We start from the raw sequence: 23,189 nt of genomic DNA, 5'->3' as shown, positions 1-23,189 counted from the left end.
CCTGATTACTGTCAAGGGAACCACCATCCTCCCAGTCACCCAGAACTCACAAGCACTCATCCACACATCCAAACTGTCGACAGGTCTTTTCATTTCTGTCTTCACTGTATTCTTCCCATATTTCTCCTTCTCTCCACTCACAAAAGCTGCCAGCCTGGTGAAAGTCCTGACACCTCACATCAGGGCTATTATAACAGCCTTTTGGTTGGCATCCTGCCTCAAGTCTACATCCTCATTCCAATCCATCCTGAACTCAGCTGCCAAAGTTATTTTCCTAGAAGACAGATCTTACTATATTACCATCCCTTCCCCTCCAAATAAATTCTAGTGGCTCCCTATTAACTCCAGGTAAATCCAAGTCAATTACCTCCAGGATCAAATATAAAATCCTCATTTTGGCTTTTAAAACCCTTTATAAGTCATCAAAATTATCTGGTACTGGCTAAGAAATAGAGTGGAGGATCAATGGAATAGGCTAGGCACAGGAAACACAGTAGTAAATGACACTAGTAATGTAGTGTTTGATAAACCCAAAGACTCCAGCTTCTGGGATAGGAACTCAGCATTTGACAAAAACTGCTGGGAAAACTGGAAGATAGTATGGCACAAATTAGGCATAGACCAACATCTTACACTTTATACTAAAATAAGGTCAAAATGGATACATGATTTAGACATAAGAGGCGATAGCATAGGTAAATTAGGAGAGAAAGGAATAGTCTACCTTTCAGATCTTTGGAAAGGAAAACAGTTTTTGACCAAACAAGAGATAGAGTATATTATAAAATGCAAAGTGGATGATTTTGATTACATTAAATTAAAAAATTTTTGTACAAACAGAAGCGATGCATCCAAAATTAGAAGGGAGGCAGAAAGCTGGGAAACAATTTTTATGGCCAGTACTTCTGATAAAGGCCTCATTTCTAAAATATATAGGGAACTAAATCAAATTTATAAGAATCCAAGTCATTCCCCAATTGAGAAATGGTCAAAAGATACGAACAGGCAGTTTTCTGATGAAGAAACCAAAGCTATCTATTCCCATATGAAAAAATGCTCTAAATTGCTAATGATTAGAGAAATGCAAATTAAAACAACTCTGAGGTACCACCTGACACCTATCAGATTGGCTAAAATGACAAAAAAGGAAAATAATAAATGTTGGAGAAGCTGTGGAAAAATTGGAACACTAATGCATTGTTGGTGGAACTGTGAACTGATCCAACCATTTTGGAGAGCAATTTGGAATTATGCTCAAAGGGCTATAAAGCTGTGCATACCCTTTGACCCAGCAATACCACTTTTGGGTCTTTTTCCCAAAGAGATGATGGAAAGGGGAGAGGGACCCACATGTACAAAAATATTTATAGCTGCTCTTTACGTGGTGGCAAGGAATTGGAAGTTGAGGGGATGCCCACCAATTGGGGAATGGCTGACAAAGTTGTGGTATATGAATTGTAATGGAATACTATTGTGCTGTAAAAAAACGATGAGCAGGAGGAGTTCAGAGAAACCTGGAGGGTCTTGCGTGGGCTGATGATGAGTGAGATGACCAGAACCAGAAGAACACTGTATGCAGTATCATCAACATTGTGTGTTGATCTACTGTGATGGACTATATTCTTCTCACCAATGCAATGATACAGAAGAGTTCCAGGGAACCCATGATAGAAGAAGATCTCCAAATCCAGGGGAAAAAAAAAGAACTGTGGAGTATAGATGCTGAATGAACCATACTATTTCTTTTGTTTAAAAAAAACAACAACGAAAAACAACAAAAACAAAAAACAAAAAACCCCTTTATAATCTGGCCCCTTCCTACCTTTGCATATGATCTACTCTATGATCCAGTGACAAAGGCCTTCTTACTGTTGCTCTCATATGATCTAACTCCTAATTTCATGCATTTGTATTGGCTCTACTTCATGTTCACCTTCCTGGCCACTCATAACCTGGTTTCCTACCAACCTTTCCTCCTCCCATTCAAGGGCCTTCCCTCTGAGATTACCTCCCATTAACACTGAATATATTTTGTTTTTTGGTTTTTTTTTTGGTGAGGCAATTGGGGTTAAGTGACTTGCCCAGGGTCACACATCTAGTAAGTGTCAAGTGTCTAAGGCCGGATTTGAACTCAGGTACTCCTGACTCCAGGGCCAGTGCTTATCCACTGAGCCACCTAGCTGCCCCTCTGAATATATTTTGAATACACATAATTATCAGTGTGGTAAAAAAATATGAAAGTTTTCTAACAGTCAGTTAGGATAACTGAAAGATGCCAGTTTTTGAAGGACCGCCCTTTTGGGGAGGAGACCAACAGTCTGCCTGCTGCGCACGTCAGACTGCCTGCTACACACTCGACTTCCGGGGTGCGAGCTTAAAAGACAAGGAGAGAACAGAAGTGGAGCTTTTTCCTGCTCTGCTGGTCTCCTGACTGCGCTGCACAGATGGTCTCTCTCTCTCTCCAAAGGTGGGCCTTCGGTTTAGGTGAGTTTTTATAAGGAATATAGACTAAGCTTAGACTTAAGACAATTTGTATTGTGTTTCTACTTTCCTATCCTTCTAATCAACATCACCTTGTGACTACCATAACATAAAAGGTCTATCTAGAAAACCAAAAGCTTCTTCCATTTACTAGTCTGGGAGATAAATTAAGGGAAAGGTTAAGTAGGGGAGATTTATGATCTAATATCCAATTTTAAATCTCACATCAGATTATTGTCTCCCCAATTAGGAAGTGAGCACCTTGAAGGAAAGGGTCCTCTTTTTGCCTTCTTTGTATCCTAGGCACTTGGCACAGTGCCTAGAACATAGTAAGTGATTAACAAATGCTTTGTTGTCTGAATGACAAAGATTATGACTATGCAGATCCTTGGACCCAGCAATAATTCAACTAGGCCAAGACAGGGAATGGACTAATATGTTACAGTAGTACTTTTGTTATGGCAAGGGCCTGTAAGTACAGTGGGTATGTCCTGACTGGGTAAGAGTTGAACAAATAATGGTATATGAAGAAATGATGAAGGATGGATGTAGATAAATCTGGGAGCTTTGTATATATGAAATGATACAGAGTGAAGTAAGCAGAAGCAGGAAATCGACTTAGATCATTATATCATCAGCTCCTTGAGAGCAGGGACTGTCTTTTGCTTCTTTTTTGTATCCCTAGTGCTTGGCTCATAGGAGGCATTTAACAAATGTTTACTGAATAAATGGATTAACTTCCATGATGACCACAGTGATGTAAGCAAAACAAACTATGAAAGATTGATGCAGTGATCAGTCATGAATTCAGCGACAGGGTTAAGAGAGCAGAAATTCAGAAACAGCCCAATGTGTTGATTTGTTTTACTATCTACACTTTTTGTTATAAGGCAAGGACTTCTAATGGGATAGGGAGGGGAATGAGTTAAGGGGAAAAGAACAGGAACAGGGCAATTTTGTTACTATATTGTAAATTTAAATACACTTATGTAAAACAGACTGTATATAACAGAAGTTGACAGCTTCATATGTTAATTCTCTCTCTCTCTTTTTTTTTAGTGAGGCCAACTGGGGTGTTAAGTGACTTGCCCAGGGTCACACAGCTAGTAAGTGTTAAAAGTGTCTGAGGCCCGATTTGAACTCAGGTACTCCTGACTCCAGGGCCGGTGCTCTATCCACTGCGCCATCTAGCTGCCCCTAATTCTCTCTTTTGTTCTTCCTACATTAAAATTTCATTTTTTGATGATTGTTAAGTACACAAAGAATATTAAAGCAGGTACATACTTTTCTGCAAATAAATTTCTAAGGAGAGACAGCTATACCAGATAATTAGGAGGTACAGTTCCACATGTGTACAATACCTGCTAGCTTTAGTGGAACCAACAGGACAAGATAAATGTGCCTAATCATTGTCTAAGAAGACAAAAAGGATTGCTTGGGTTCACAAACCTTCGAGTAGTACAACTCACCGACAGGAGCCTCCAAGGTGACAGGTCGAACCTCTCTGGGAACTCCTGGCCAGCTACATTTCCTCAGTTCATCTGCAATAGATAACAGCCTCAATGGATTATATTTTCTTGATAGGTGTCCTTATACCAATCTTCAAGCACTGACACCTAAATATATAACCACTGCCTAGAGTAAAGTCATCACCCAATACTGGCTCTTGACAAGGCACAGGGAACATCACAAATTGATAACCTTGCACAGTAAGGAGACAAAGGTCACAAGCCTATAGTGCCAACCCCAACTGTTCAGCATTTGTCCCTGAGAGAGAAAAATAAAAATCCACTCCCAGACTGAGCCAGTAACAGGACCTTAAGAAAGACTCACCTCTGAGGCAAGTAAGAAGGTCCTAAAATTATCCCCTGAGCCATGGCCATGTAGGTTAGAGAGCCCTTAATATCCCTTAATCTAACTAAGTATCAGTTTTCCACAAATAGCATTTTATTAGAAGCTGAAAAATTAAGACGACCAGATAAGAATAAACTAAGGGGAGTCTAGAAATGATCATTCTTTCCCTGTCTTCCTTTGACTTTTCCAGTTCCTTCTAATATAATGTTTACTACAGAGACATAGAAGTATTAAGTTACCAAAATGACCCCGCTCACAGTACTACAATAACTCACCTAAGTCTGTATTATGGCTAGAGAGAAGCTGCCGAAATTTCTCTAAGCGTGTTTTCTCTCGGACAGTCATTGGGGGTGCACCAGAAGCATTCTGGTCTGAGATCCGGGCAACAAGGGGGATGATGGGTCGGAGTGGGAAGTGATTGCTGTTTATGAAGAGGGTTCCTTAAGCATGTTTCACCTGAGAAAATTTTAAAAGAGAAATTCAGCAAGTTTTCTCACTCTTCTTCAGTACTCTTCTCTTTACTTGGCCCAGTAACCCCCAAGAACTCTTTTTTTCTCCTTCCAAATGACAAGAAACCCAAATGCTTCAGGACTGAGTTATAGCACCTACCTTCAACCTTATGATTTACCCAGTGTCTAGACTCTAAGGTCACAACTCTCTAACCTAAGACACTCTTCCCTTATATGTAAATTTAGTCTCTCTATATTGGCGCTAAGGGGAGATTAAGTGACTTGTCCAAAGTCACAAAATGCAGAAGTAGAATTTGAATTCAAGTCCTCTAAGGCGCCAGTGTTCTTTCCAGTGTATCATGCTGCCGCCTCCCTGTAGCATTGCTCAGCCTTCAATTTTTTTTAAACAGTCTCTTTTTTTTCCTTTTTTTTGGGGGGGGGGCAATGAGGGTTAAGTGACTTGCCAGTCACACAGCTAGTAAGTCTCAAGTGTCTGAGGCCCGGATTTGAACTCAGGTCCTTCTCGAGTCCAGGGCTGGTGCTTTATCCACTATGCTGCCTAGCTGCCCCCTTCAATTTTTGATATATTTAAGACAGAAACAAAATTAGACATTGCAATGAGATAGGAGGACCTATGTGCCTATGTACCCAACAGAGGCTTAGCAAAAGAAATGTTGATAGGGACTTGTTACTCCTCCTCATGTCTGGGTGTATAAGGTCCTCGGAAGGGGCTCACTCAGATCCTCAGGCATCAAAAGATTAGTAGAAGTGGTGATTACAAGAGGTCATTCATTTTTCAAAGCAAGTACCAGAAAAAAAAAGAATTCTAATAAAGGATATCTTCCCAATATTTCTGATTGACACAAGGAGAGCAAGAAATCTTCAATTTCCAGGCACCTAATACAGCCTCTTGCAGAAGCTACAATGGTGTTTACTAATCACTCAACACTTAACAGAGTTCCCAATATTAAAGCCCTAGCAACCAGAAGCATAAACACAACTTGTTGGGGCATGACTCAAGGATTGGGAAGTCACCTGCTGAATCACATTTATGGTTTACTGTGGTCTCCCAACCAAGTTCAGTGTTTATGACTAAGAACTGCACAAAAATTTTGCTTAAAATAAAAATGTTATCTAAGAAGTTTAGCTATGACAGGCTTCAACCATTAAGATATCTTTCCCTTCTCCTGTGGATGACTATCTCAAGTAATCACAAATCTTTTTTTTTTTATTTTTTGTGAGGCAATTGGGGTTAAGTGACTTGCCCAGGGTCACACAGCTATTAAGTGTCAGGTGTCTGAGGTCATATTTTGAACTCAGGTCCTCCTGAATCCAGGGCTGGTGCTTTATCCACCTGTGCACCTAGCTGCCCCCTAATCACAAATCTTCTAAAGACAACATTTAAATATGGAGGATGGGTACCAAAAAAAGTAGACAGAGGGTAAAGGACTTGACCAGTGTCTTTAAAGAAAAAAAAAGGCTTTGGTCACTCTTTGTTCCCCCTTCTACCCTCAATGAACATACTTGAGGCTACCGGGGAAATGTCTCTAGAAAAAAAATGTTTCAAACACACCATGGATACAGAAAAGAGGTTAAACTTATGCAATGGCTCTTTGCAAGTGCTAAGTCTATTCACAGAAACAAAGATCTGTAAAATCCATGCACAAAAAACACTTTAAAGTATCTAAACTGAGTACACTTAAACTTGACAAGCTTTAAAGTGGTTTGAAGCAATTCAAAATTTAACACTCTGGGCCTTACCATAAAAAGAGAAGGGGTGAAATACAAATGGGATGTTGGTAGAATGGCTACCAAAAAGGGGGACAACCTTGGGATTGTGTCCACTCATCACATCATAGTAGATCTGAGTGAACAGATACTGAAAGATGTTTTGTTTTTTTCTGCTAAGATAAGCTCTGCTCAGAAGGTTCATATTTATAGAGTAAGGCTTACCAGATTTCTAGATAGCTGGGCATCACTGCTGGACTTGATGACTTTAAAATTAGCTGTTATATCAGCTGCTGTAGATTGGGATCGCTCTGGCTTCACTCGTAACTTGGCTGTGGTTTCCAAGACTTGGGCTGCTGTTGCCAAAGCAACCTTAGAGTTCAGAGTTTGGAATGAGGATGTGGAAAAAATCCTCATCTTCATCATCCCCTATGTCCCAAGCATCACTGGTAATTTCGGGCAAACTCATGAAAGCTGGAGGCTTTTTTATTCTTCAGGGGTACTCGCATTGATTTTTGAGCGTTCTTTAATGAAGCTACAAAAAAAGCAGAAACCATGATCACAGAAAAATTAAACATAACTTGTAAAATTCACTGCTGATGAAACCACCTGTGACATACAAACTGCGTCCCAAAGAATCAAAACCTCTTGCTTGCTCTTCTTTAAAGGAACTGTGTATCCAAAGTTAAGGAAATGTTAAGGGGTGCCCTGAACTTTTCTTATCGAGTTGCCATAGTTTCAGAAATACTGGACCCAGAGCATGCAGAGGCCCTGACTGTGCCAAGAAACAAAGTCCCGCCCTGAGCTGACATAATGTGTTGTTTGCATCCCAAGCTGGATTTGGGAGTCAAGACAGGTGCCAGTGAATCTGCCACTAGGTGGGAAACTGCTTGTGTTGCTGAGACCTTTGTAGATAAAGCAAACCATCCTATCCTCATGGTCTATCAGTTCCCAGGAACAAGAATCCAAGCCTTTGCCACTGCCTCGCTCCTCCCCTTCCGGAGGGGTTTTGTACTTTTCCCACCTTTACACTTGTTTCCCCCCCTATCATGTGCCACTCCCCTTTAGGCAGAGATTCATGTTTTCTCCTCCCTCCCCCTTTCATCCTACTGTCATAAACATGCAAACTTCTGTATGGATTCTGAACTCCTTTGGGGTCCCCAAGGCATGTTCATTTCTCTTGTAATAAACCTAGTTTCATGTAAATTTTTGTGAAGTTGTGATTTCTCTGCTGACACCACTGGCCAGGGTTGTAACTCGGGCCCAGTATACTCCTTAGGTAGGTGATCTTTCTTCCACAACAAGTTAAACCCACTCACCTGTCCTTCAAAGTGGAAAGTGCCTGAAAATTTAAGAAATTATCTTAAATATTTATCTAAATATCAGGAATCCTAATTAAAACAACTGGAAAGGAGGGACCATGGAAGGAAGGGAACAAGGAGGAAACAAGCCATTTTATTAAGGAAGTACTACCCTTAAGGATGATAAGACAGACCAGGAGACTGAGAGGAGTCATCACACAGGTAGGGAAAGAAGTCAGACGTAAGTAATTTCATGAAAACCCAAAGAAGAGAATGTATACAGGAGAAGATGATCAACAGTGTCAAATGTAGCAGAGAGGTCAATAATAGCTAATTTATGTAGTGCTTTAAGGTTTGCAAAACCCCTTCTACATATATATTAGCTCATTAGATCAAAGAAGTCAAGTAGGAGGAGGATTGAGAAAGACCATGAGCCTTGGCAACTAAGAGATTATTGGTAATTTTGAAGAGGACAGGTTCAGTTGAGTGACAAGGTTGGAAGACAGATTGCAAAGTAGAAGGAGAGTAATGAAGATGAATGTAGATGGCTTTTTCTAAAGTTAGGCTAAGAAGGAGGGAGAGATACGATATGGTAGTTTGGTAGAGACATTCGGAATGGCAAGGTGTAATGAAGATTTTTTCAGGATAAGGGAGGCTTGGATATATTTGAAGACAGTAGGGAAGGAATCAGTAGGTGGAGAGAAGAGGAGGGAAAGAAGAAATGGAGAGGGGACGCATAAAGGGGAGGGGATGAAGGATGGAGAGGAAATGATTGAGGAGGCTATCTGCTATAGAAGATGGGAGGGGATAGGATCAAAGGCCATATGTAACAACCTTGGCCTTAACAAGGACCATCTCATTATGAGAAAAGTAAAAAGGCGAAGCTGGCAGAGGATGTCAAACAGTTTTATTCTACTTCTATATTTATTCATAATAAGTTACTATTTCTATAGCATTTTAAGATTTATAAGTATTTTAATGACAATCTTTCTTTTCTTTCTTTTTTTTGTGTTTTGTTTATGTTTATTTTTTGCAAGGGTAATGAGGGGTTAAGTGACCTTGCCCAGGGTCACACGGTAGTAAGTGTCAAGTGTCTGAGGCCGGCTTTGAACTCAAGTCCCTCCTGAATCCAAGGCCAGTGCTTTATCCACTGCACCACCTAGCTGCCCCCAATGACTTTCTTTCAACAGAGGCTATTAGCTAATCAAATTGGCATGTTTAACAGAAAAGTAATTAATTTTTGTTAACATAATTTTAGTCTCATTAATGTGGTTTAATTTTCTAAATCTTTCATGTCAGGTAAGTCATTAGTTGAGAATTAAAACTCAGGCACAAATTACCTATTTACCCTATGAGGATGTTATAGAGGCAATTCATATTTCCAGAAAGAGTCAGACTAGATAGACCAAAAGAGTCGTCCCCCTTTTAATTCAAAGGATTTCCACAATTCTACTGATTTGCTAACAATGAATATGGGCTAGATATCTGAGACCCCAAATAAGAAAGTCTTCTAGGAATTTATCACTAAATATTCAAAATGAAAAATAGATCAAATGGAAAAATGTTGCTAAAGAAGCAAAAGCAGAGATAGTCTATCTTAAAAGGAAGGCTGTTAGGGGCAGCTAGGGGTGCAGTGGATAGAGCACCGGCCCTGTAGTCAGGAGGGCCTGAGTTCAAATCCAGCCTCAGACACTTAACCCTTACTAGCTGTGTGACCCTAGGCAAGTCACTTAACCCCAATTGCCTCACCAAAAAAAAAAAAAAAAAAAAAAAAAAAAAGGAAGGCTGCTGATACTGGACCATCATATTCAAACATGAAGTTGCAGAAGATTTGAGATTTTTTAAAAAATGAAACCCCCTGCTGGTTGTCAGTACAAGATGGTGTTATATCACAGCACAATAAAGAAAAAGAGAACCAAGTAGTGACCACTGAACACAGGGAGGATCTGCAGACTTTCAGAAAAAATCAAAACCACTTCTAAATGCTACCATGAATGCATTTAAGTTTGTGATCCCCATGATCTAGGCCTTGGAATAAGTTCCATGGGTTTAGCAATGGTTAAGACGGCAAATAAAGTGAGCAATGCTAAAGTAAACAACTCTAAAGTAGCTTATCCTGGAGTCTGGGGTTGGGTCAGAAAACAGTCCTCTATTTGGTCTCCCTGATTCTGGTCTGTCTCTCACCAAATCCATACTCCACTCGGTGCCAAATTTATATTCTTAAAACCATAGCTCTGTGGGGAGGCTAGGTGGCGCAGGGGAATAAGCACCAGTCCCTGGATTCAGGCGTTCCTGAGTTCAATCCGGCCTCAGACACTTGACACTTACTAGCTGTGTGACCCTGGGCAAGTCACTTAACCCCCCATTGCCCTGCAAAAACATAAACAAAACAAAACAAAACAAAACAAACAATAAAACCCATAGCTCTAAGTATGTCACTGCCCTGGCTTGAAAATCTCCAGGGCCCCCTACTCCATCTGGAATAAAATACAAATTACTCCAGTCGTCTCTTGTTTACCTTGCAAGGCATTTCAAGATTTAAAGGGAATCCCTTTAAACACATGATATTCCAGCCAAACTGGCCCACCTGCATGCTCCATGAACTCCCACTGCTGCCTGCCTTGGGCTGTCCCCTCTCCATGCCTGGCACACTTCCTCCCTCCTTTACCTCTGCTTCTCAGAACCCCAGCTTGCTTCAGGATTAGTTTAGTTATTACCTCCCCACAGCTGTTAGTGTTCTCTGTCCCGGAATTTACCCTTACTTATATTTACTGATCTGTATGTATACTGTATTTCCCCCCAAAAGAAAGTAAGCTCTTTGAGGCAATGAAAGGTATTATCCTAGAATAGGCACTTAATAGAGGGAAACTTCTTGCGTATGAATTGGACTAGCTGGATGGCTGGGGTTCCTTCTAAACTCTCCAACTCTGTGATTTTTTTTTAAGGTGACAAAGTATGGCTAGGAGGATGGGTGCTGCCCTCATTGCATTCCCCCACACTGGTTTGATGCCCTCACCGGGGCTTACAACTACAGCCTTCCCCCTATTTATCCCATCTTAGATCTAATAATGCTCTGCCCCTACCCATGGCCTCAGGGTACCCTACTTTGATACAGTTCTATCCCACCTAAACTCTTGTTTGCCCTCTTAACTTATTCCTCATGCCAGGTCATAGGGATAGTAAGAGAAGAGTCCTTCCAGGTCACTTAAGAAGCCATCTGACTCTTTCCATGTGATTGCTCTGCCTTTGTGGATCTCCATCCATGAACTGCTGGATAAAGTTGTACAACCACAAAGCCTTGGTCTAGCCTTCAACACACTTATTCCTGAGCCACAGTCCTTTCATTCCTGTCTCCTCTGACTCCCTGTGGAACACCCCACAAGTCTTCTTTATGATCTCTCCCTCTTTTTCTTCTTCATGACTTTCAAGCGGTAAGTTGTGTGTGTGTGTTTTTTTAAATTGTACTGAAATAGGTTATCATGAGCTCCCTCCTGTGAGTCTGTCATCACCTCAGTCTCTCCTATCTCTGCAACCATCATCTCATTAATCCTTCCATCTTCAGAGGAAGCACATTTGTCTTCCCCCTAGCAGTAGTCCAGAATCCCCTCAGGGACCTTTCTACTCTACGGATTCCTTCTCTTCGGTCTTTTCCTTTTAGCTTCTGCCTTCACACATTACAAGTCTTCCCTACTTTAAAAGCACTTCAAATGATTCTGCTGCCTCTTCTGGTCTTTTACCTTGCCTTTTCACCACTAAACTTAGAAAAGTAAGCTGTATCTTCTGCTACCATTTCCCAAACCACCCACTCCCTCCTTACTCCAATGCCTCCAGGGCTTTAACAAACTGCACTCTCAAAGGTCATCAATGTTTTCCTTCTAGACAAACACAAAGGCCTTTTCTCAGTCCTCATCCTCTTTCACCACTAGTGCAGCACGTGATAATACAGACCAATCTCTGCATTCTTGAAATTCTCTCCTGCCTATTTCTGTGACTCTGCATGACCAAAGCTCCAGCTTCTCTTATCTCAGACCATTCCTTTATTTCTTTGCTGGTCCCTTCCTCCTACTACAGGAGCCCTTCCAAGGCTCAGTCCCCATTCTTTTCTATCCAAACTCACTCCTTTGGAGAGCTGATTCACTGGGTCACTTCAGCTAAAGACTCCCAAATCCACATCAAAAATCTCAACCTTTCAGCTCAGCTCCAGTCTCACGTTTTCGAATGCCTACAGGATAGCTCCACTTGGACCATGGCCCACTGTCGCCTGCAATCTAACACATTACCAAACCATTTCTCTGCCCACTCCAGCTCCCCTTTACCAGCTGCCCATATTTTTTTTTTAGTAAGGCAATTGGGGTTAAGTGACTTGCTCAAGGTCACACAGCTAGTAAGTGTTTAGTGTCTGAGGAGGGATTTGAACTCAGGTACTCCTGACTTCAGGGCCGGTGCTTTATCCACTGCGCCACCTAGCCGCCCCTGCCCATATTTTTTTAACAGCGGTATCCACAAGAGTATGCCAAAGTGGCTAAAATGCTGAACTTGTGGTTGGCAAGAGCTGGGTTCAAATTTGCCTCTGATAGCTATATAAGCATGTCAATCTGTCTAAGCCTCAGTTTCCTCAATCAACAAACATTTATTAAGTGCCTACTATGTGCCATTCACTGTATAATGAGGATACAAGGCAAAAATGAAACCATCTTAAGGAGCTTATGTTATATATGGAGAGACAACATAACATGTACATATACATAATAATAATAACAGTAAACACTCACTGCCTGTGTTAAATTGAGGATATCTATATCATCTTCCTCACAAGGTTGTTTTGCGGTTCAACTGGAAGTAATGCATAAAGTGTTTTGCAAACTTTAAAGCACTATGTAAATGCCCGTTTGTATACTGCTCCTTCACTTCTTTTACTTTCTTCTCACACAAATTAAACCTCAACATTAATCAATATCAGTTTAACTTCCCTAAAATATCATTTTAGTCACATCACTCCTCGACTCAAAAATCTATTACTTCTTCCCAAAGACCACTGACCAACTCTACTGCTTACTATTCCTTAACAAATAACCTGAGGGGCAGCTAGGTGGCACAGTGGATAGAGCACTGGCCCTGGATTCAGGAGGACCTGAGTTCAAATCTAGCCTCAGACACTTAACACTTACTAGCTGTGTGACCCTGGGCAAGTCACTTAACCCCAATTGCCTCATCAAAAATTAAAAAAAACAAACAAAAAAACCACACCAAATAACCTGAGCTCCAGTCAGATCTTTTTATAGTACATAACCATTGTGTTTTCATTTAATGTTGTTCCCCCAAGCTTAATATGCTCTTCCTATCAATACCTCATGGCTAACCAGACCCTACTTTTCCTTCAAAACCTATATGCTCTAAGAAGTTAAAGGCAGTAACCTTCCCTTGGTTTTTAATTCCCTCATCACTTAAGGCAGGTCTTAATTTGCATTGCCCACACTTGGCACATTGCCTAAAGATTATAATTAAATCCGTGGAAGCTGATGAGGTCACCAAGAGAAAGAGTATAGAGAGAAGATGGTCCAGAATAAACTCTCAGTCAAGGAGATGATACACATGATTCATCAAAGAAGCCTGTGGTCAGAAAGGAAAGAGGAGAAGCAAGAGAGTAATAACACGAGAATGCACAGAGGAAAACATCTAGGAGGCAAAGGTGGTCAACAGCTGCACGGAGGTCATGAAGAATGAGGAAAGAGATCCTTGCTAACTTGGTAACTTTTGAGAGAGTATTTCCAGTTAAGTTTTTTATATTATGGAGGTGGAGAAGTGAGAGGGACAGTCATGGAGGCAATGAGAACAAACAAATTTTTCTAGGAGTGTGGCTATTTAAGGGAGGAAAGCTTTGGATGACAGGCTTGAGGAAGTGGTAGGTTTAAGTGATGGCTTCTTAAGGATGGGGAGACCCATTTGTGTTTTCAGATAATGGGCTAGAAGACAGCAAATAAGGAAAGATGAAAGATTTGGGGCAGGGAGGGACAGCTGTGGGGGCAATGTGCTAGATGGGATCAACACACAGAAGGGCCTTAGCAAGAAGGCCAACTCTTCATCAGACACTGGCGCAAAGAAGGAGAAAATGAGGGGCAGCTAGGTGGCACAGTGGATAGAACACTGGCCCTGGATTCAGGAGGACCTGAGTTCAAATCTGGCCTCAGACACTTGATACTTACTAGCTGTGTGACCCTGGGCAAGTCACTTAACCCTCATTGCACTGCTCCCCCCCCCAAAGGATAAAATTAGAGGCTTTGACATCTCTGATGTCTTTTGACATCACTTCCTCATCATGTGACTACAAAGCAGCCAGGAGCATTAGGAGGGTTGGCTGGAGGATGATGATCTGGCTATTTGGGCAAAGGAGCTACTGAATCAAGCTGGGGTGTCCTCCTTTCCTATCCTTGAGAGATGGCTTTGGAGTCAGGAAGAACTAGGTTCAAGTCCTACCTCTGACATACACTGGTTGTGTGACCAGTTGTAGATCTGCTTTGATGGAGGGAATTTCCACGTATTGGTTCCCCACATGAAAGAAAGCACAGAACTGAACCAAAAATACTTATGCCTTACTTTCCCAACCAGATCATGGGTATTACAAGGCAGAGACATATCTTCTGCTAACTTTATACTCTCCAAAGTACCTGGTGCAATGTTATACTTTTTTTTTTTTTGGTGAGGCAATTGGGGTTAAGTGACTTGCCCAGGATCACACAGCTAGTAAGTGTCAAGTGTCCGAGGATGGATTTGAACTCAGGTCCTCCTGAATCCAAGGCCTATGCTCTATCCACTGCGTCACCCAGCTGCCCCAATGTTGTACATTTATAAGAGGCATTTAGTAAATATTTGTTAATATAATGTTACATTACTCCAGCCTGTCAAAATGGAGAATGATTGATATATTGTCCGTCTCAGGCTTATACAACAAAATTTAGCGGGATATCAAAAAAGTCTACAAATGATCTGATATGAAAAACCTGCATTAGGTTGGTAGGTATACTTTATCAACTAAGAAAAAAAGGCAACTACTCAAAGTTTCCAGTTGTCAGAGAGCACAATGCAAGTAGTAGAGTAAATAAAGTATTAATCAAAATCAACTAAAGAGTTGAGGGAAAAGGGTTATGGAAAGACAGGTACACAATGCACTATTGGGGGTTGGGGGGATGAACTGCTACAACTTCAGGAAAACATGAGAATTATACTGAAAAAATAAACCAACCTGTACAAACTCTGACCCAGCAATGCAACTTCTGGGCATATTGAACAAGGAAGGCACAGACATGGAAAGTTCCCATATATACAAAAAAAAATTACAGCAACGTTTTTTATTAGAGGAAAAAACTAGAAACATTGTGAAGGTCCACTTATTAGGAAATGGCTGAACAAATGATATATGAATGTAATTAAATATTCTTTCACTATAAGAAATAACAAAAATTCTAAGAAACGTGAAATGTCTTTTATGAACTCAGGTAAAATAAACAGAACCAAGGGAACAACATACATGATGACAACAACAATAGTGTAAAGGAAAACAATGAAAGTCATCAGATCTTTTGATCAAGAAACTGATCAATCTTAACTCCTGGGTACTGACAGTAAAATATACCTTAGGCAGTTGGTGGTACAATGCATTGAGTGTTGAACTTGGGAGTCAGAAAGTCCTTAGTTCAAATCTTACCTGAATGACCCTAGCCAAGTCACTTAACCCTGTTTGCCTCAGATTCCTCATCTATAAAATTTGGATAACAGCACCTATATTCCAGGGTTGTTGTGATGATCAAATGATGTGACAATTGCAAAATGCTTTGCAAAACTTAAAAGTATTATATAAATGCTAGCTGTTTATCATTATTTTTGTTTTGTTTTGTTTTTAGTGAGGCAATTGGGGTTAAGTGACTTGCCCAGGGTCACACAGCTAGTAAATGTTAAGTGTCTGAGGCCAGATTTGAACTCAGGTACTCCTGAATCCAGGGCTGGTGCTCTATCCACTGTGCCACCTAGCTGCCCCTGCTGTTTATCATTATTATCATTATTATGACCACCACCACCTCCCCCTCTTCTCAGCAAAAAGGTAGCAGAGGAGGCGGCAAATATTGTTAGACATCATAAATTTGTTTGTCTGCCTCATGATATTTTGTTACTAGGGAAGGTCTTACTGATGGGATAAATAATTGGGAAGTGACAGGGCTGTGTGTTTTTTTTAAAGCATCAACAAAATATTCGCTTAAAGATTTAAAGTATAGACTATAGTGATGACAAAAAAGAAATAGTATATATGAATAAGGATTCTTACCCTTTATATTGGATACAAATCCAAGACTGAAGGGAAGAGATCACTGGGAGAACAGTAAAAGCTACCATATAAAGAAAAGAGTCCCCAAGTTTATTAGACAAGTATGGCAAAGGAGAATTAAGGCAATTGCTCAATGTTCTCAGTTTTGTAAAGATACAAAAGGTGACCTGGGAAATGAACAGCTGTACCTAGAGTTTCTCAAGAGCTTTAGCCTAAGTTATCCAGCTCAACTTCTTAGAATTAGAAGAGGCACAAAAACTATAATATTAATAAGAGAAAAAATAGAACTGTTTAGATTGCTTAAAAGTAACTTTAAGGAGAGGGCCATATGTAAAGGGACGTGGAAAAAACAACCCCTTCTCCCAAAAGAATGTTATGCTTTTGAAGAGTGCTTATCTTATGGCAGAGGGGAATACACTAATACATACTCATGGGGTCAAATATTTCAAAATTTTAGGAGAAAGCTAGGCTGGAGTTTTTTATGTGCCTTACTTTAACATCCTAAGGACAGATTGGAGAGCTGATGTAAAAGCTGTTTACATTCACTGCCTCTTCTCAACTTCCCATTTCTCAAAACTTCACAATCTGGATTCCAACCCCATTATTCTACTGAACTTGCTCTTTCCAGGGTTACCCGTGATATCTCAACTGCAAAATTCAATGGCTTTTTCTCAGTCATCATTCTAGTCGCCCACTCCACAGCTTTTGAAATTGATGACTTCCTAGATAATAAATCCTTCCCTGACTTGCCTAACACTGGTCTCTCCTGTTCCTCCTCTTCCCTGTCTGGGCACTCAGATATCTCTTTTGCTGTATCATCATCAATCTCCCACTCCTAAGCACGGATATCACACTCAATGAGCTGTCAGATCCTTTCCCCTCCCTACATTCTCTCCCTTGGTGATTTCATCTCCTTGGTTCAATTATCATTTCTACACCGATAAACCCTCCTACCCCACATCCCCCCAAGGTCACCAAGTTCGGTCAAGTCTATCTCCACATCTCATTCATTCCCTTCTCTCTACTCAAACCATTACCCTATTTAGGACCTTACTCACCTGGTCTAATGTAACAGCTTCTTAATTGGTCTCCTTAATGCTAATCTATCCCCTCTCCAATGCATCCTCCAAGTGGCTGTCAAATTAAGGCACAGGTTTAAACATGTTGTCTTTATGAAAAAACCATCAGTGCCTCCCTACTTCCTGGAGGATGATAATTATCAACATTTACCTAGTGCTCTAAAATTTGAAACTGAGTCTCAGAGAAGTTAAGTGATTCACATAGGGTCCATATAGTAAGTCTCAGAGTTAGGATATGAACCTAAGTTTTCCTGACCCCAAGTTCAGCACTTTATCCACTACACATACACCGCTCAAATATAAGTCTGGCATTTAAAGTCCTCCACAATCAGCGTTCTAACTCACTCTCTTCAGACATACTTAATATCATATTACTTCCATTTATGTACTCTCTGCTGTGGCTAAACTGGTCAACTGTTCTCCCAATTCAGCATGCCCCTTCCCTCTGGGTACCTCTGCATTACACCTAGCCGTCATCTCTTAGAATTCTTTCTTTTGCCAGGTGCCACCTCATAGGCAAAACCTTTCTGGATCCCCAAAGGCTGTTAGGCTCAAACTATTTTATTTATTAATGCTCATGTTACCTGCACCCATAGAATGTAAGCTCCTTAGGGTACAGGTTGTTTTGTTTTTGTCTTTGCAGTCCCAATGCCTAGAGCTTTAGGCGCTTAATAAATGTTCATTGAATTAACATGCATTTGCTAGAAGGGGCATTATGGTAATCCCTGCACAGTTTGGTTGGATGGCAGATGGAAGATAGGTAGCAATATTGTTTTGAGGAAGAAGTAACAAAAAGCACATAAGACAACTTGGTCTGTAGGGGAGGGGCTTGAGTGTTAGAAGAGCCTTAGAAATAAAGCTAGGAATTTAGAATTATGCCCAAAGGGTTATAAAACTGTGCATACTCTTTGATCCAGCAATACCACTGCTAGGTTTATATCCCAAAGACATCCCCCAAAAGAGAAAAAGACCTATTTGTACAAAATTATTTATAGAAGCTCTTTTTGTGGTGGCTAAGAATTGGAAATCAAAGGGATGTCCATCAATTGGGGAATGGCTAAACAAACTGTGGTATGCGATGGTGGTGAAATATTATTGTGCCATAAGAAATGACAAGCAGGATGATTTCAGAAAGGCCTGGAAAGACTTACATGAACTGATGTATAGTGAAGTGAGCAGAACCAGGAGAACGTTGTACAAAGTGACAGCAATACTATTTGATGAAGAACTGTGAATGACTTAACTGTTCTCAGGAATGCAATGATCCAAGAGAATCCCAAAGGACTAATGATGAAGCATACTATCCAACTCCAAAGAAAAAACTAGTATTAACTGAACACAGATTGAAGCATGCTGTTTTTCACTTTCTTCCATTTTTTTTCTTTTATTCAAGTTTTCTTATACAAAATGACTAATATGGTAATGTTTTACATAATTGCACACGTATAGCCTGTATCTGATTGTTTACCACCTATGGGAGGGGTAAGGAGGGTAAGAGAAGGAGGGATAAAATTTGGAACTCAGAACTTTAAATTAAAATGTTTATTATTATTTTTAAAATGAAAGCTGTTACATGATGGGATAAAGTACTAAGGAAGGTTAAAAAAAATAAATAAAGCTAGGATAAGGAAGATTTAAAAGGAGCAGAAAGAACAAAAGAGTGGGGATGGAGGTGGAGAAGAGATCCTAGGATGTGCTAACAATGTCAAGTTCAACTCAGGGAAAATGAGTAAGGGACTGAGTGCCTTTAACCAAAAGGAAGACTAGTCAAGGGACCTTCCATAGGAAGAGCCCAAAATGGACAAAGATAAGAAGGAAGAAAAGGAATGAGAAGTGATCTTAAGAGGAAGCTCAAGAAGGAAAGAGAAAAGGTAGCTGACAAAGCAAAGTAAAACAAAATAGCAAATAAAACAAATGGGAAATTGGAAGAGAAGGGGAAAGAAGGTAGAAGGGGATGTTGAATTGTTAAGAGGTGAAAAAGACTGTAAAAGACAAGGTATAAACAATATCTCTGTTCAAAAAACAAAGTTTTAGAAAAGCAAGCAAAATTTTGTAGGGACTTGTATCAAGAAATGTGTTTCTATGTTCCAAGTGCAGGCTTATTTTTCCTCCTAAGGAGAAGGTAAAATGAGCTCAAGCATTACTTCTCCACGTGCCAGGTTATCAGGGACAATGAAAGGTTCCTAAAAAAAATGGAAACAGGGGCTTTAATGGAGAAAAATGTTTTTAAAAGGACTTTCTGAAACTGCAGACTCCCTTCCCTGGCAGAAGGGAAATTTGACCTTTATCAGGTCAAATGAATGAATGGATGAATGTCACAAAGAAGAGGAAGGGGAGGAAAAAGACAGCTGTACACTTGAAGCTAAAAATTTTATTTTGAAAAGAAGGAAGCTAGATGCTTGAGGAGGAAACAGCTGCTTGTCCTCAAAGGAATGATCAATCAATCAATAGGCATTTAAGTTCCTACTATGTACCAGGTACTGTGCTGGGAATAAAGGAGAGTCACAGAAGAAGTGAAATATCTACTAATAAGGGGTCAGGGAAAGAAGCAAAGAATAAAAGGTGGTTTATGACTTCCTTCCTGCACAGGGGCATCCTGGCACCGATTTATCAACCTGATAACAATAGAGACATCTGTTGTCTTTCTGGGGGAATGAATCCAGAACAAAACAGAGAACCTCCCCATGGCTTGTCAGAATGGATGACTACCAGACACTTCCAGTGATTCATATGGGCACAGTGATACTGCCAGGAGGAACCCAGAAGCATTTGCCAAAGATCAGAAAGTCTTGGCATGAGACTGAAGATCACAGGAGCACAGGTGGTGTTTTTCTCACTGCTACCCATCGAAGGCAAGGGATGCAAAGAGAAAAAGTGATCTGGTAAGTAACAGCTGGCTAAGAATATGGTGCTTGAGAATGAGAGTTAGATTTCTGGACCACAGATGAAAATATAAAAACAAGAAGTTCTTGAACAGGAAAGAAGTTTATCTAACAAAAGGTAATGAGAAAGTATTTGCCTGGATGTCAAACTAAGAAGTATGGGGAAGTATGAAACCTGCACGCACAGGCGCACATGTATGTTTGTGTGTGAGGGTGTGTGTGTGTGTGTGTGTGTGTGTGTGTGTGTGTGTGTGGGTAGGTGTGGGTGTGGGTGTCCACTAAGACAGATACCATAGAGGTAGCTAGGTAGCATAGTGGATAAAAGCATCGGCCCTGGATTCAGGAGGACCTGAGTTCAAATCTGCCCTCAGACACTTGACACTTACTAGCTGTGTGACCCTGGGCAAGTCACTTAACCCTCACTGCCCCACCAAAAAAAAATCTATATCCTCAAATGTCTATGCACAAATATATAAATTTTAGGCAGCAAGCAATATGAATTAGAGATCCTATGGCAACCAATAACCAATCAACAAGCATTTTAAAGCTTATTATGTACCAGACAGTGTGGTATAACATAAAAAGAGTAGAGGCAACATGGTGTGGTGGATAAAAAGCTAGCCTTGGAGTTAGGAGGACATGAGTTCAAGTCCTGTTTCCAATACACTAGCTGTGTAATTCTGGACAAGTTATTGAACCTCTTGGTGCTCTTTTGCGGGGCGATGAGGGTTAAGTGACTTGCCCAGGGTCAAACAGCTAGTAAGTGTCAAGTGTCTGAGACCATATTTGAACTCAGGTCCTCCTGAATCCAGGGTCAGTGCTTTTTCCACTGTGGCACCTAGCTGCTCCACCAATAACTCTTTTTTAAAAAAATTATTTGTTTTTGTTTTTTTATTTTTTTTTACGGGGCAATGGGGGTTAAGTGACTTGCCCAGGGTCACACAGCTAGTAAGTGTCAAGTGTGTGAGGCTGGATTTGAACTCAGGTACTCCTAAATCCAGGGCCGGTGCTTTATCCACTGCGCCACCTAGCTGCCCCCACCAATAACTCTTAATATTCAAAGCCACATCTTTTGTCTTTGACAGCTTCATGCTTGATGCATCTTGTCTGAAGGAGAGCAAAGTATTTGCTATGGATTACTTCTGTCCACTGGTTCAATATGACCTCAGGATATCTTAAGCTCCAATATTATAATGCTTCTTCATCTAACTTTTCCAAGTTCTCCTCTTTCTCTTCCTCTCACTCCTTCCCTCAACAAATGGTGATAGATGCTTCACATATTAGAGATTTTGTTTGGCTGTTTCAAGAAATGTCTTAGGTGAAAATATTACTCTTTTGCTTTTAAGTGTGTAAATGGGAATAGAAAAGTGCTTATCTCTTTCTCCTGGAATGGAGGCCAAGTGCTAGCAAAGTAACTTATATGAGACAACTGAGTCTACAGCTTCTGAGAACAATACTCTTGAGGACTAGGCAGATGTGGCTTCAATCAAGTCAACTTTAAGTAGGTTAATCAGCAAAGTCAATCATTCTCACTCAACTCAATCAATCAAATCAATCTCCTTCAGGTGGGGCCTTTGGGCATTGGCAAACCCCATTATTTTCTCACAGCACATATACGTCTGTTCATTCTTATTCTCTCAACAATCTTGTGAGATAGGTATTACAGAAAGGCCAAGATCACCCACTTCATCCTGGACAGAGTTGTCTTGCCACTGGACTCCAATGACAATAAATGAAAGAGCTCTGCCTCACTCAAATCCAATTTAGGCACAAGTTAAGACATCATCTCATGATATCATCAGTCCTCTTAAAAATGAAGAGTGTGGGGCAGCTAGATGGCACCGTGGATAGAGCAATGGCCCTGGATTCAGGAGTACCTGAGTTCAAATCCAGCCTCAGACACTTAACACTTACTAGCTGTGTGACCCTGGGCAAGTCACTTAACCCCAATTGCCTCACTAAAAAACAAACAAACAAACAAAAATGAAGAGTGAACAACAAATAGCATCTCAATGTTTCTATGCAGTTTAGCCATAGACACACAGTTAAAGTTGTATCTCATTTATGGCTAAAATCAAGTCATATTGTTTGGTGAAACTGAGGCATTTGTTGTAGTGATTCAGGAACAATAAGTGTCTTTAAAAATTCTCTCAAGGATATAAAATTTATTTATAATCTTCTCATGAAGGAAAATCTGATTGCTTGATATATAGCAAACTGTGCTATAAGAGAACACACAATTAAAGGCAGCACTTCCTTGATTCATGTTGATTATAACAATGAGCATAATAACGCTAATCAGACTTTAGATGTCAGCTCTCAAATTCATTTTAACCAATAAGCATTTATTAAGCACTTACTATACACCAAGAATTATGCTAAAGATTGAGAATATAAAGACAAAGTCTCATATTTTTAGAAAATAAAGTTTGCAAATGTTGAATAATATGTAAGCAGAATAAAAAGGCAGGAAAAGGTCAGATTGTAAAGAGCTTTAAATGTCAAAAAGAGTTTTTATCTGATCCCAGAGATCGAAGGAAACTACTAGAGTTTATCAAGTGTGTGTGGGAGGAGTGGGGTAATGGCATGATCAGACCTGACCTTAAAGTAAATCACTTTGGTGATTGTGTGAAAGACAGATTGAAGTGGGGAGAATCTTGAGTTAGAAAGACCAATCAGCAGCCTACTTAAATAGTCCAGGCAAGAGATGATGAGGACATGAAATAGGTGGTGACTATATAAGTGAATAGGAGATCAATACCAAAAAATGTTGAATCGGAGAGCATATAAACCTAAGTATGTTTTAGGAAATAACTGTCACAAATTGTGCTGGCACAGAACCAAAATGAATCAGTGCATTAAAAGTACAGCAGAGCTTACTGGTACATGCCATAAAATGGCTGGCTAAAGAAACTGGAGACGTTTTCTTTAGCCAGGAGAAAAGTAAACTTTGTGGGCACATAGTAAAAGTCTTCAAGTATCCAAAGGATTATCATGTGGAAGAAGAATCAGGGGCAGCTAGATAGCGCAGTGGATAGAGCACCAGCCCTGGATTCAGGAGTACCTGAGTTCAAATCCGGCCTCAGACACTTAATACT

At 40.3% G+C, this 23,189-nt stretch overlaps 1 protein-coding gene across 1 annotated transcript in view; it reads right to left on the bottom strand.

The window, feature by feature from the left end:
* The window catches only part of TBC1D22B (TBC1 domain family member 22B), a 103,003-nt gene that overhangs the window by 52,219 nt on the left and 27,595 nt on the right, over window positions 1-23,189 (bottom strand). Inside the window, 9 exon segments of the mRNA XM_043963874.1 lie at window positions 3,951-3,965; window positions 3,967-4,022; window positions 4,611-4,746; window positions 4,748-4,791; window position 6,534; window positions 6,738-6,920; window positions 6,922-6,963; window positions 6,965-7,015; window positions 7,017-7,047. Coding sequence (XP_043819809.1) covers window positions 3,951-3,965; window positions 3,967-4,022; window positions 4,611-4,746; window positions 4,748-4,791; window position 6,534; window positions 6,738-6,920; window positions 6,922-6,963; window positions 6,965-7,015; window positions 7,017-7,047 — 559 coding nt within the window.

Source organism: Dromiciops gliroides, chromosome 4 (assembly GCF_019393635.1).
Source record: "Dromiciops gliroides isolate mDroGli1 chromosome 4, mDroGli1.pri, whole genome shotgun sequence".
Taxonomy (NCBI): domain Eukaryota; kingdom Metazoa; phylum Chordata; class Mammalia; order Microbiotheria; family Microbiotheriidae; genus Dromiciops; species Dromiciops gliroides.
Note: the sequence above shows the minus strand (reverse complement) of the source record. Positions and strands in the feature narration are given on the sequence as shown.